At 35.8% G+C, this 14,044-nt stretch overlaps 1 protein-coding gene across 1 annotated transcript in view; it reads left to right on the forward strand.

The window, feature by feature from the left end:
* The first annotated feature begins 3,225 nt into the window (after nt 1-3,225).
* LOC131040220 (uncharacterized) overlaps nt 3,226-14,044 on the forward strand; it is a 35,268-nt gene continuing 24,449 nt past the window's right edge. The window contains exons 1-5 of the mRNA XM_057973085.2: nt 3,226-3,647; nt 10,299-10,336; nt 11,333-11,410; nt 11,625-11,708; nt 12,607-12,641. Coding sequence (XP_057829068.1) covers nt 3,581-3,647; nt 10,299-10,336; nt 11,333-11,410; nt 11,625-11,708; nt 12,607-12,641 — 302 coding nt within the window. The 5' untranslated portion in view covers nt 3,226-3,580. The remainder of the gene's footprint in view (nt 3,648-10,298; nt 10,337-11,332; nt 11,411-11,624; nt 11,709-12,606; nt 12,642-14,044) is intronic.

Here is a 14,044-nt window from a genome sequence, read left to right on the forward strand (position 1 = left end):
CCACATTTCCTTCATTATCTTTTTTTCCAGATCTAGACCAATCTTCTTCTATGTAGCTTAAGCTCTCACAATCTTCCCCTTGTAGAAACTTGTGATGTGTTATGGCAGATAATACCATTTCTCCTTACATTGGTCCCAGACTCAGTAACTCTATGACCAAACTGGTTGCATGTGCAGCAATACCCATTGAACGAATAGGAGTTCATAACATTGTAGTTATTCATCACGTGTTCAAAGCATTGTAGTTATTCATCACCATGCTTCTGCAGTTATTAGCCATATGACCAAACTTATTACAAACATATCATTGACCATGAAATGGTTGAGAGTTCATAGCATTATACCTTGGAGTTCTAAATAAATTTATGCCCATATTGCTTCTAAATTCAACAGATTCGTGCCCAAACTTATTGCAAGAATAATAGTCACCATTGAAAGATTGTAAGTACCCGATTGGAGTAGTTTGATTGGGAGAAGGTCTTCTGAAGTTCTTCTTCCAATCCTAGATTTGTCTAAACTTATTTTAATCTACATTTGTCCTCTTAGATTTATCATGTGGCCTTCTCTTCCTTATCTTCCTTCTTGTCTTTATCCATATTTGTTTTAGAGCTTTCTCCCTTTTCAAAAGCAAGACCATCCTTATAGGGCATATTAGTGCTTTTATCCATCTAATTTTTGACCTCTTCTAATTCTTTATTCAGAATAACAATAACCTCAAGCTTGGTGCATTCAATAGTTTTGTCATGAATCTTAGAGTCCACACAATCAACAATCATCTTCTCTTCTTCAATTTGAATTTTTAGATTGACAATTTCACCCCTTATTTGTCTTCACAATCTTAGCTTTCTGGTTAATAAGTTCATCTTTTGCCCTCTTGAATTGAGCTTTCATTTTGCCAATTGTCTTTTCTACCTTTTTGAGTTTTATCATGTATTCTTCACATTCCACCCTTGCAGTATTCAAGTTATTAAGAGCAAAATGAAGTTCTCCTTCAAAATCAACTTCATAAATCATCTAGATTGATATCCATCATGTCATCAACATTCCAATCACCCTTCTAAGAATTCACCACTTTAGTTCCCATGTGATTAAATGTGGAGTCTTCTTCAACTATTTCATAAAGGGCAATGAAAGAGTTGGGCTCCTTTAGGTGATAAACATTGCTTCTGGTCTTAGATCATTCTTCTACCAATTCTCCACAACTTGCTTTTTTTGATTTCACAACCCTTGTCATGAAATGTAAGATGTTATAATTTACTAAAAATCTGACTGACACTGAGAAGATTGTGTTTCAATCCTTTGAAATAAAGAACATCCTTTGTCTCGTGTTTTCCATCGATTATGATAGTGCCCTTTCCACAAATTTATGTTGACCCTTCATATCCAAACTTGACAGATCCTCCATTCCACTTTTCAAGGTTGATGAACTTTATCCTATCATCGGTCATGTGATTAAAACAACCATTGTCAATCACCCAAACATTTGGTTCTTCTTTTGCATGAAAGGCAATCCGCACAATAACTTATTTTTCAATTTTCTTATTAGTCTACATAGTTCCAAACATCTTGTATTTCCCAGCATCATTGTTACCAACATTCAAGGTTGTAGAGAGTAAATCATCATTTGGATCACTATGGTCAGGATCCCCATCATTTGAGAAATAGTTGTCTTCCTTGGAACAAAGACTTCTTTTCTCTTTCTTATCACTATCTTCTCCTCTTCTATTGTTATCTTCTTTGAAGAGACATTTAGAAGCAAAATGACCAATTCTTCCACAATTAAAACAATTGAAATGTAACTTACCTTTGTATTTACCAGTTCCCTTCTTCAATCTTCTTACAAGGTTTGCTTCCATTTTATCAAAGTCATCATCTTGATCAACATCTTCAATCTCTACTTTCCTATTAGCTTTGAATACAACTTCCCTTTTAGGAGCAACTTCACCAAACTCTCTCATCTCAAAGGTACTCAGAGCACCATATAGTTGATCCATTGTATATTTATCCAAATCCTTACATTCTTCAATAACAGATACCTCGGGACAATAAGGTTTAGGAAGAGATTTGAGTACCTTTTTCACAACTTCATCTTGTTTCAATTCAACACTAAGACCTTTGATAGTGGTTACTACATCATCAACTTAGAGCATAAAGCTAGCAATGTTTTCATCCTCAGACATCTTCTAATTCTTAAACTTGCATTTAAAATTCAACAATTTTGATTTGCCTTACCTTATCATCTCCTTCATATTATTGTTTAGTTTCTCCCACATTTCTTTAGCAGTACCATGGTGCATCACTTTCACAAGTTCTAATTATGCTTCTCCACTCATGATTGCATTCCTTGCTTTGCCATTATTTCCATATAATCTAATATCAACTGCATCAGTTGGAGTAGGGAGAAACATATAACCATCTCTAACCGAGTTCCATACTCCAAACACTAAGGAGTTCAACTAACCTTTAATTCTACACTTCTAAAAGGTGAAGTTCGTGCCTTTAAACTTAGGTGCTTCGTGAGATCCATCTCGTGCCATCTCGAAACTCTCATTGAGTGATTAAGCTTCCTTATAGGAACTTGACTCTAATATTAATGGTTAGACACACCCCAAGACTGAGAGGGGGGTGAATCAGTCTTGAACAAATATTAACTCTTTATAATTTGATTAAATTCCAACTTTAAACTTTAATTTGATCAACAACAAAGGAGGATAAGTAATGAACACTTCATCACCTGAAATCAAGATTCATCTGTCTAGTTTTTGAATCAAACTCATTGACCCACGTTTCACGAGTAGTGGTTCACAAGAGCCCATCTCTCATGAGGATAAATGGTACACTTAGCACTCTTTGCATTGCAGTGGTTCACAAGAACCCATCTCTCATGTCAATGAGTTTGACTCGAAAACTACATAGTTGAATCCTGATAACAATATTAAAAAATATCTTACTTATCAATTTATCCCATTACAACTAACATCTTATAGATAAAACCACCCTAGATTGTCACTGAACTATATAAGGCCTTCTACACCCTCACCATGGTGAGCACATGATCTTCCTCACCCCGATGAAAATGAACCCCTTTACAACTAGACCCAAACCATATGGCTCCTTTGAATGGGACCAAAACAAAATAATTGCCCGTCATGTCCTTCGAGCATCTCGGAACATCATAGACAACAACAATGCACTATAAAAAACGTCTATAAAACGATAACTTTTTCCCACAATGACTAAAAAAGCAGGGGAATATTCATCGACCATAAAGTTTTAAAGCAATTCCCGTGAGTGTGAGAGGGTCTCAGATATTATTTTTGGAGCCCTAAAAACCCTAAAACCGGGGTCAAGGGAAAACTAACAGCAGTAGATCCAGAATTAACTGATTTGTGCTTTCACATTATATTTATCCTAAGCAGAGGCATCGCCATCATCATCAATAACTAGTATTCTTATTCCTGAGATTTCACTTTCGTCTGCTTGATAAAGGAATAAAAACGGTATACAGCAGCAGCGCGGAAGTGCGGAAGTAGGATTATTATTATTGTATCAACATTTTGTGTTCAGGTTAGATCTGAAGATGGGAAGAGGCAAATTTAAGGGCAAGCCCACCGGGCGCAGACATTTCTCTACCCCTGAAGAATTGAGTAAGTTTCAGTCACTCAACTGCTTCACAATTCTGTTTACTTTTTCCGTTGCTAGGTTTTTCCTAGTAAGTGGATTTTACTCTGAAAAATTGAATTTGAAAGAGTAAAAGTATTTTGTTGTTGGAGTATTATTCAATAACGTTTCCTTTCAAGCGATCCTTTCATCTAAGAACCACTATTCTTGTATTTTTTTTATAGGTTAATTGAGGGTTCTATAGAGGTCACTGCTCAAAGAATGGATACTTTTGTGTTTTGTTTTGAGTGTTTTCATTATTTGTTTTTAACCAATTAGATTAGAAATCTAAAATAGTGGAATGCCAAGTGTTGTATCAACACTACGACAGGATAACACGGATCATTGCAAAGTCTAAACAATCTACGCTCGAGATTAGGGTTACCATAATAAACTATTAAACATTATAATAGTGGAAGCCGCAAAAGTGGCGGCCTAATCCAGCTAATCTGGAAAGACAGCAGCATATCAGGTTAACTCAATTTCAACGAATTCAATATCACTCTTCTTGAAACCTCACTAAGTGAATTGTAATCAACTACTGAAAAGATACCACGGTAGGGAAACATGCTAAAGTATTCCAAGACGGCTTATTTTGGAAGACAGCAGGGAGGCGTAAGAAACCCTTTCCAGTGAACTGTAATTATCTACTACAAAGATAGATCATAGAATGATACGTTAAAAGCCCCATGGCAGTGGTTCTAGACACTGGGATCCCTCTTCTTAAAACTCTGCCGAGAACTTTAAGTTACTGGTAAAAAGATGCAGTAGAGTAGAAGCTTTGGTTAGCTTATTTGGGAGGACATCAGTGTGACAGATAAGCTCTATCACAGTGATAGATTAACATTGCTCTTCTTGAAACCCTATTAAGCCAAGTGTAGTTAATTGCTAAAAAGACAGAGTTGAGAATGATGTGTCATGGGCTTGAGTTAGCTTGCTTGGAAATACAGCATTTTCTTCATTTAGTCTTATGGCAGCAAGTTGGTCTTCTCGGTTTGGTCCCATTGAGAACCTCTTCAATCTGCAAATTGTCATGCAGCATGAATCCCTACAACGCATGCATGATATTATATTTTGCTGCTGGTGCTATACCACGTGATGGTTCCAGGGGTTCAACCATTTCTGGACAACCTTGAGGGCAGGGACTTTAGTCACTTAAGCAGTGTTCAAAAATGAAGGGCAGAGGCAGGAGAGTCTTGTGGGGCAACCATTGCAGCTTGATACCAATTCTCTGCAGAAGGGCATTGGAAGAAATACCGATGTGACCTGGGTCTTCAGTTACTTAAAGCATTCTTAGTAAGGAAGATCAAAGGCAGAGAATTCTTGTCAGAGGGGTACTGCAGCGTGACAACAATTCCCTGCAGAAGAGGCATAGCAAGCAATACCAGCTGATGGTTTGAGGGCTTTGACTGCTCTTGGATAGCCACAAGGGCAATTTACAGGACCTGTGGCTTCAGGCACTTCAGCAATCTTAGAATTGAAGCAATGGAAGAAAAATCATCGTCATCATCATTATCAATTAAGTTCTCTCCTGTTGGTCAAATTCTGACATCAGTTGAGTCCAAACTGTTTTTGTATCTTGACCACTATCATGCGGTCAGTGTGGTTGGTTGCTTGCCCTTCTCCTTTCTTAGGATGGATGCTATAATTATTGAAAATATGGGCAGAGACAAGAATCCTATAATAAATACAAACAAGATATACGTGCTTACTTCTTCTCATTCAATAGACATCACATATGCCAATATATAGGAATTGGATCTCCTATATTATAGGAGAACTCCTGTAACAAATTCCTTACATCATGGGATAACAAATAACAAAACTATAACAAACACATGTAAATATACAAGCTCCTAAACAAACTAGCAAATACTTTTCTATGCATCCTATAATTCTAACAAACATGTGAACACTAACAATAGTTTTCCCAACATTCCTCCCCTTAGCGTGAACATGGTAAGAACTCACACCCTCCATCTGTAGTAAGCCCCAACTCTTGTGGGTCATGATCTTGATTCAAAACAAAAGGCACCTCCCATCAACCTTTCATGGTTTTCACACAGGTTTACCACAAACTTGGACATGAACATGAACCCACTCATCTGTTCACCTCATGTGGTTTTCTGGATCCTTCTACAAACCCTTTCAAGATCCATGAACTGCATTATACCAGTGCTTTTGTTCATTACAATACTTTACACTAGGGGGTTAACATAAGAAAATAACTCACACATAAGCAATCGTGTCACTCGATTTCCAAAGGAAATTTTCATTGTAATTGGAGATTGAATATTGATGTTGTAACCCCCCCCCCCCCCCCCCCTCTCCCCATTGTGAAATTTCCAATTATTAAAAAGCATAGAAAATAGAAGCACACTTTACAATAGAAAATGAAATGCCACCAGAGCTGATAAGCGGCCTCGTGGTGGTGGTTGACAAGAGGACGTTGAGTGTCCTCCTTACTCCGTTGCCTCCAATTGATTTGCTAGTTAGCAAATTTGACCTTGAAGCTCAATTTTGTCAATTGTGAGAAAAGAATATATTCCACCCCCCCCATACAAGCAATAGTGCACCCGATTTGAGACTATCCCCTCTTGATATGAACTTCTGTTCTACAAACCATGGGAGTGTCAGGTACCACCAATCATGCACTCCAAATACAATTGAAAACATTTTTTTTAATTTTTAATTTTTAATAAAATTTTAAATTTTAAATTTTAAATAACAAATTAACACAATCATAAACCATTGTTTTCTAATCTAACTCCCAACACAAACATGTTCCCCAACAATCAAAGAGTAACAAGTCCACCTAAATAACAACAAACTAACCCAAAACAAAATCTCCATTGAAATTAATCCTCGAGAATTTCGACCTCCCCCTCATCGATCTTTGCTTGAAGGTCTCGAGACCCTATGCTTGTGACACATTGATTGCTTCAACAATGGTGTGAGTGACAAGTGGCGGCAGCACACTTGGTGTAGAGTCCATGTGCAAATATCCTGTCAAAGAGCTCCCCACCTTCGCACATACGAGATGCACTGCGCTCTTGTCCTCGTAAGTGGCCTTCAAGCTCACAATGTTGGGATGCCTTGGCCTATTGTTCGTTATGGCCACTTCGGTCCTCACATCTTCAATGTCTATAGCAGTTCTGAGGTTTTGCTTGGAGGAGAACTTAGAAGCTAACTGCTTGTCCGTCTCCTTGTCAGTACAGAGGTAGGTAATGCAGAACTTGCCCCTGTTGAGTTCCCTTCCGAGCACATAAAAAAATTGATCCCTAATCAAATATTTAATTGAAGACTTTAACAAAGCTAAAGTCAGAAATATGCAACCAATGAAATGGATGGAGCAGCAAATGGAGATAAGAGCTGCCGAATGGAGCCAATATATTATGCAAGCCTCCGATAGTATGGGAACGGGTCTGCATCTATGCCGATCAAAAACTCAAAAGTGGTGTCTCCATTGTGTGCACAACGCTGGTCAATACCTCCCAAAAAAATAAACCAATGCACTGAATGAACCCCACACAGACCAAGTGATAGCAGCGACAAAAAATGATAGTGGCGACAGAAATGATAGTACCAGTGTTGATCACAATGATAAGACAGGCTAAGAACTGCTTTAGCCAGTGCTGCCAAAGAATCGTTGATCCAATGAAATGAACTGTTGATACACGTGGGCCCAATGATCTCCACACAAAGTAAGGTCAAGAAAAGCATTGCTACAGACCGAGAACAATACTCCAATGCAGATCTTCAAATCTTGTAACCTCTATTTCTGTGGCCTCCTTTGTCTCCCCGCTCTAATACCATATTGAAAATATGTGCAGAGACAAGAAGCCATTAATAAATACAAACAAGATATACATGCTTACTTCTTCTCATTCAATAGACATTACATATGCCAATATATAGGAATTGGATCTCCTATATTATAGAACTCCTGTAACAAATTCCTTACATCATGGGATAACAAATAACCAAACTATAACAAACACATGTAAATATACAAGCTCCTAAACAAACTAACAAATACTTTTCTGTGTATCATATAATTCTAACAAACATGTGAATACTAACAATGGTTTTCCCAACAATAGTAAGGCAAGGAATTCATTGCAACCGATGCACCACTCTTTTCCTCGTCTGTTCACTCCTCTTCCTGTTTCAGATTGTTTCACTGTATGAATATGGATTGGTGTCATCAGGCACTTAGGAAACTCTTTATTATGTTTGTTTATGTATATAATTTTATGTATATGTATTTATTTTTTAATTTTATAGGGTTCAGCACTGAGGTTTTGGGCTGTCTTGCTGCTTGATTTTGGTGGAGTAGAGGGTGTGGGTTTGAACCTGGTTTACGCACTTTTATTCTCCATGACCTTTGACATGTCCCATGGCATGTTTTCCAAGTTATAGGCTGATTTATTGAAGGGGCTATCATCTTATTCTAAAGACAATGTCTCGAGAAAGAATGCATTGCTAGGCACTATTGGAGGCTTGGAAATAAATTTCTTTGTTGAAATTAACACTTGCTTTTTGATATAAGCAAGAATTTATGCCTTTGGGAAACAATATTCAGTTGGCCCACCAGAAGCCTTGATTCTGTGACTGGTAATTGTACACAAGTGGGCTTTTACCTGACTGTAGGAGCTGATATGCTTCTTTTAGCATTTATTATGGTGTCAAAGATAACTCCCAACCCACCAAGTTGCTCAGTATGGTTAGTGTCTCTAAAGTGATGAAATTGGTCAAATTTGAAAGCTTTAACCAACCTTTGGCACACAATGCTATTTCTCCTGGCCATTCTAGACTATTCTCATTTCTACATATTTTTAAATAAACAAATATCAGAATAAAATGCAACAATGTAACTTTAGGCTGCCATTATTTATTATTAGAAAAATTAACAAGATATTAGAAAACAATAATTTACCTTTTTAAAAGAAATCTCTTTTGAAGCTTGGAAAGAATTGTTAAAAAAACCTACAAAAACAAAAATAGCTTTGCTTTGAGTAATATTCTTCTCAATCTTCCTATGATCTATCTAACACTTGTTGAGGCAAGGGAATAGTGAGGACACAATATTTGAATAAAAAGAAAACTTGCATCTTTAGCAATGAGTTGAAACAGAATTTTGGTGAGTGAGAAATGAGAGTTAGGCATGCATTAATGCATTTGTTTTGCGTATTGCTAGTGATTTCTTTTAGGGTGAGTAAGGGATTATTTTTAATTTTTTAAAATCACCTTTTTTGTGGGTACTCAATGGGTTTGCACAAGGTCCAGCCCAAGCTAGACCATTGCAAAACCCAGGTCTGACCTGGACCAGGATCAGTACCCAACCCAAATTGTTTTGTGTTCAGCAAGGGTTCTGTGTGAATCTAGCTTCACAGCTCATAGATCCTCAAAACTATCTAATAGTTCCCTCCATTGGTAATTTGAATTCTTAAGGACATTTTTAGGCTCCTGTGTGGGCCTTTGCACTGGGTAATCAATCCTACCTGTGACTTTACCAACCTGACCCAGCAGATGGTCTGGCTTGATAGAAAACAACTATTATGGCAGGAGATAATTTGGTACTTTTGGTCATTTTTCAAACAGCATGTTTTTCAATCTAGTATTAGTTACCACAGTTGTTTAAAAATTAAATTCATCTGTCCAAAAGATGCTGGGAGATCAGTTTTAAGGTGCCTTTATTGAATTTGGTACATACTTCTGTTGGCCATCCACTGTATAGTCAATTTTTTGGCAAACAAAGAAGTTTTTGTGAACACAACCATGCCATTACAATCCCATTGCTGACATCATAGTTACATCTCTTGGCTAATTACCAGTCAAGCAATTCATAACTTGGACAAAAATCCTCCACATATCCCAAAGAATATGTCTTGATGGTGTTTCATGTTTGAGGCACAACAGATATTTGAGTTGCAGAAGAAGATCAAGTTGGAAAAAACTTCCAAAGTTCCAGGATCAGCAATGTTCACCAAATCCATCATGCTATAGCTGAGCTACCTGCCAAGCAAGATTTTTAGAGGACTTGTGGCTTGTTAAATTTTACACATTTTGTGGCTTGTTCAATTTGAGCTTTTGCAATGAAGATTGCAGAGAAAACAAAAGGGATGGTTTGCTGGTATTACATTGACAGGGGATGAGTGCTGCTGATTCACTGAAGTTGATCTAGACAGTTTGCTATTATTTTGAACTTAATGGCTATTTTAAGGCTGGAAATATGTATATAATTATGTATTTTACCTGCTTTTTGTATTTGTGTACGCACCTCCCAAATTATTTGCCTTATCAGCATACTGTACCCACATAGCCATACCTGTGCCTGATTTTGATTTAGCAACTTAGGTATAGTTATCCACCATACTCTATATAGTTCAGCTTTCCCTAACATAAAACCGCTAATAACTTAACTAATTAACTCATGGTGTAATCAAATTGCTTCTTTTGATTGTTCAGAGAACCTATTACAGGCATCATGCATATGTTTTGAATCTTTTGATGAATGCCTTAAGGTTGGTATCACCGATTGGAGAATGAGAATCTAATTTAGTATTGTATTAAATCTGATCAAAATTTCAGCTTGATTACGTCGACATTCATTTGCTATTTGTTTACATGTGCAGGTGCTGGTACCTCCTCAAAACCTAGGAGTTTTAGACAGGTAATGTTTCATTCTTTTTTATTTGCACTTAATGCATTGTAATAAAGTTTCTTCTTATTTCCAGGACATAATTTGTTGGTGTGAAGCTCACATTTTCTGAGCATGGTGACCTATTGGAATGCTTATATTTAATATTTTACACTGATAATCTCAGACACATTGAAGGTGCTAAAGTATGATGAAATATGTTCTTATTGATCTGCAATTCATGAATTTGGTATTTTACAGACACAATCACACAAGCAGACCCATGTATATGCATACACCCATGGTAGGTTCTAAGGGCTCAAACTAATGAGAATTTTGTTTCTTAGTTTTGTGACTGTTCTAGTGTCACAATAGCAAGCAAGATTCTGTATGCCCCAAGTTTGCTTGTGTTCTATTCCACATTGTCCTACTTGATTTACTTTTTGGTTGTTGTTTGTTTGTTTATCACTTTATTCTCTGTTATAGTCTTGATTTCATGCACCTCAGAATTTCTTGATTTTGTGGTTTACTGTTATGTCAATAGGTCAAAAAGGGAATTTGATATCAAATGAATGCTCTTATCTGTTGTGGACCTTGATTGAGCCTTATCCACAAAATATGTTTTCTAAATTCTTTGCAGCCCTAATGCTAAAGGATTGCACATAGGCGTGTGATTGTTTTGGGCCTTTTTGTCACTGAAATTTCTGTTTGACAATGGTAATAAAAAGTAATGCGTTTTATTTCTTTATGTTCAATGCCAGATTTCTTTAGCAGGATTCTAAATATTGTAAATTTAGGCTGGTCAGAACTAATAAGTAATAAAGTTTAGAATTTTGAAATTTTTGGAATTTGGTTATCCTGGAGTTTTACAGTAGTGAAATAGTTAATCTATAGAAGAAACTGTGGTGCAACTCATGTTATGCATAAAAGCTTGATAAAGTCATGTTAGTCTTACCTGAGACATGTTTCTGTTTCGTTCATAATGTTGGTGGGTGTAGGCATTTAAAATGTGTCTTTTGATGATAATAGGATGTAAAGGAGGAGGAGGAGGAGGAGGAGGAAGAAGAAGAATCATCAGAGGAAGAATCTGAAGAATCAGCATCAGAGGTAAATCTTTCAAGTTATGGCCTTTTCTGGGATGTAAAACTTATGATTTTTGAATGCATGTCAAGGTTGAATTCAATAAATATTTTTTATTATGCCTGTTAAGAAATTTGAGTGGAAGGCATGTACTTTTTTCTTTAGGACAAGGAGAATGCTAGAGTTTGTTTCTATATTCAAATCTTATACTTTAATATGCTTTTTATTGTTGATATGATAGAAAAAGAAGGGAACACAGGGTCTTATTCAGATTGAGAATCCTAATATCACCAAGTCAAAGAACACGAAAGCCAGAGATGCAGATGTAAGTACCCTTCTTCTTCTTTGTGGTATTCCATAGCTTGTTTACTCTCCTGGGCCTTGTTCTTATTCTTAAAGTTCTCTATTGCTGTTTTTTGCAATCGCAAATCAACTTTTTATTAGTGTTTGGCAATCACAGAGCTATGTTGAGAAAATCTAGGAATGTTTCTTTAATGATACATTGTTATATATTATCTGTAGTTTGTTGCTGTCAGGAATTGTTTGTGTAGCCACTAATCTGCAACTTGAATGCAAATTTTGCTTTAGTGAATGAATTGTGGATTGTGACTTCTATTGAAGGCATATTTTTAATGCTTAAACAAAATTAGCTAGTGTGAAGTATCTTTTTATTTTGTGTAATTCTCTTTTTCCTTAACTTGAATTTTTGGGAAATTAAGACAAGCACTTGTTTGTGGGAACTGGCAAAAAGGGATGGCACTAAATGCAGAAAAGTTAATTGAACACATTTTTAGAGCAGGTTTATATAAGTATAATGTAACATATTCATGCATATAAATTGAAAAGAATTACTCGTCATGGAGATTATGGTTATTGGGGTGTGCACACATAAATATTTACTGCCTTGGCCTGGACCATAGAATAGTCAACTTTTTTATCCTAGTTTAACTAGTATCATCCAGAGATAGTAAAAATGTTCCATAAACTTCATGTGGCGATGGAAACACCCTATTTGATCAATTTAATGGCTATGCATTGAATTGTAATTTATGTTCATATTTTGAGTTTTTTTCCAGATTATTTTTGTTCTTATCATTATTAATTTTTTAATAATCACCCAAATTTTACATTTTATTTTAGTGGATATATAATGTGTGATTCATGAACTACTTAGCGAATAAAGAATACAGACAATTTATTAACGACAGTTTGACTGTTTGCAGCTGGAGAAAACAACAGAGCTTACAAGACGAGAGAGGTAAGTTCCATTTCATCTTCCTCAATTGAAGTTTAGAGCTAAATTAAACAATTCTTACTGTTCAGATAGGGGTGTGTGTAATCTTTTAACATCTGTTCTTTCTTGAGTAAACATTGAATTTAATTTTGATGCTATTGGGCCTGTGTTTAAAACAATCCAGGCTTCCATCTAATCAATATCATATGGATCAGGAAAGTACATGGGAGATAAACCATTAGATTCAGTAGTGTGATTCATATTTTTGGTCAGTGTGTACATTTGGATACCTTATATTTTGTCCTTGATTTATATGAAGTGCTTTCATTTTTATGTTTGTTCACATACAGTGAATCTGTGTTCTGTTTTTGTGTCTAATATTGCTGTGATAAGGTTAGAGTGCAGAGGGCCATGCCATAATCATTTATTGGTTGATTATTGTGCCATCTACTGTATGGTAGAAAAATGGCAAAGCTTTTTTGGTATTTGATTGCTTTTACCGCGATTTTGAAAATGCTTATTATCTTGATTGTGAGGTGGTTGCCTTTATGTCCATCAAATCTATTATTGGCTTTCTTTGAAATCTTAAACCTTAGGATCATCCCTTGTTTGAGGGTTATGAACAAGACTACCCAAAGGCTATTTTAGGGAATAAGTGAGGTATTTGATTAAAGATATTTAGGTGTAGCATGCCAGAGATAAATGATTTAAAAAACCATTGAAAATATAGATAAATATCTTAAATTTGATTGGAAAAAGGATGTTTCGTGTAAAAAAGTATGTATTTATCTTCCCCAAAGTAAAAATTTATAAACCAGGTTTTGAAGGAAAGATCTCTCTGAACATGGGGTTCTTTTAAAATATGCTGCAGTGTGCCAGTCATTTTATTGGAAAGGTGTGAGAGGAAATACAAGAATATTTCACTGAATGACATATTGGCAGAGAATTAAAATTTGGCTTTGTACGATACCCAGAACTACTTTTCACCATTGCATGCCCTTGAGTAAAAATGAGAAGAAATTTCAAAGGATTTTATTGGTCTAATTTTTCCCAAAGGTAATCAAGTTTTTGTGGTGATAGATCACCTTACCACATTCAATCAGTATATAAGAATGTTTATAATCATAGGTAAATAATGTCTATAATCTAGCAGGTTTGTCTAAAGTGGTTTCAATGATCAAGATCATTTGTTTATATGTAATTTTTGAAGAGAATTATCTTTGCAGACAAGAATAACTGTTGCTACAATATTCAAATTGATTTACACTTTGTGATTCTGTAAATGCTTAATAGAACAGTATCTCAAATCTTATGAATGGCTAAATGGGGTGCAAGACCTCATATCTCATATGAGCCAAAAAGGATTGCATTTTCAACTCTACATGGGTGTGAAGACCCAAAGATTTTTATTGTTTTTTGTTTTTTGT

The sequence above is a fragment of the Cryptomeria japonica genome, chromosome 7 (assembly GCF_030272615.1).
Source record: "Cryptomeria japonica chromosome 7, Sugi_1.0, whole genome shotgun sequence".
Lineage (NCBI taxonomy): Eukaryota > Viridiplantae > Streptophyta > Pinopsida > Cupressales > Cupressaceae > Cryptomeria > Cryptomeria japonica.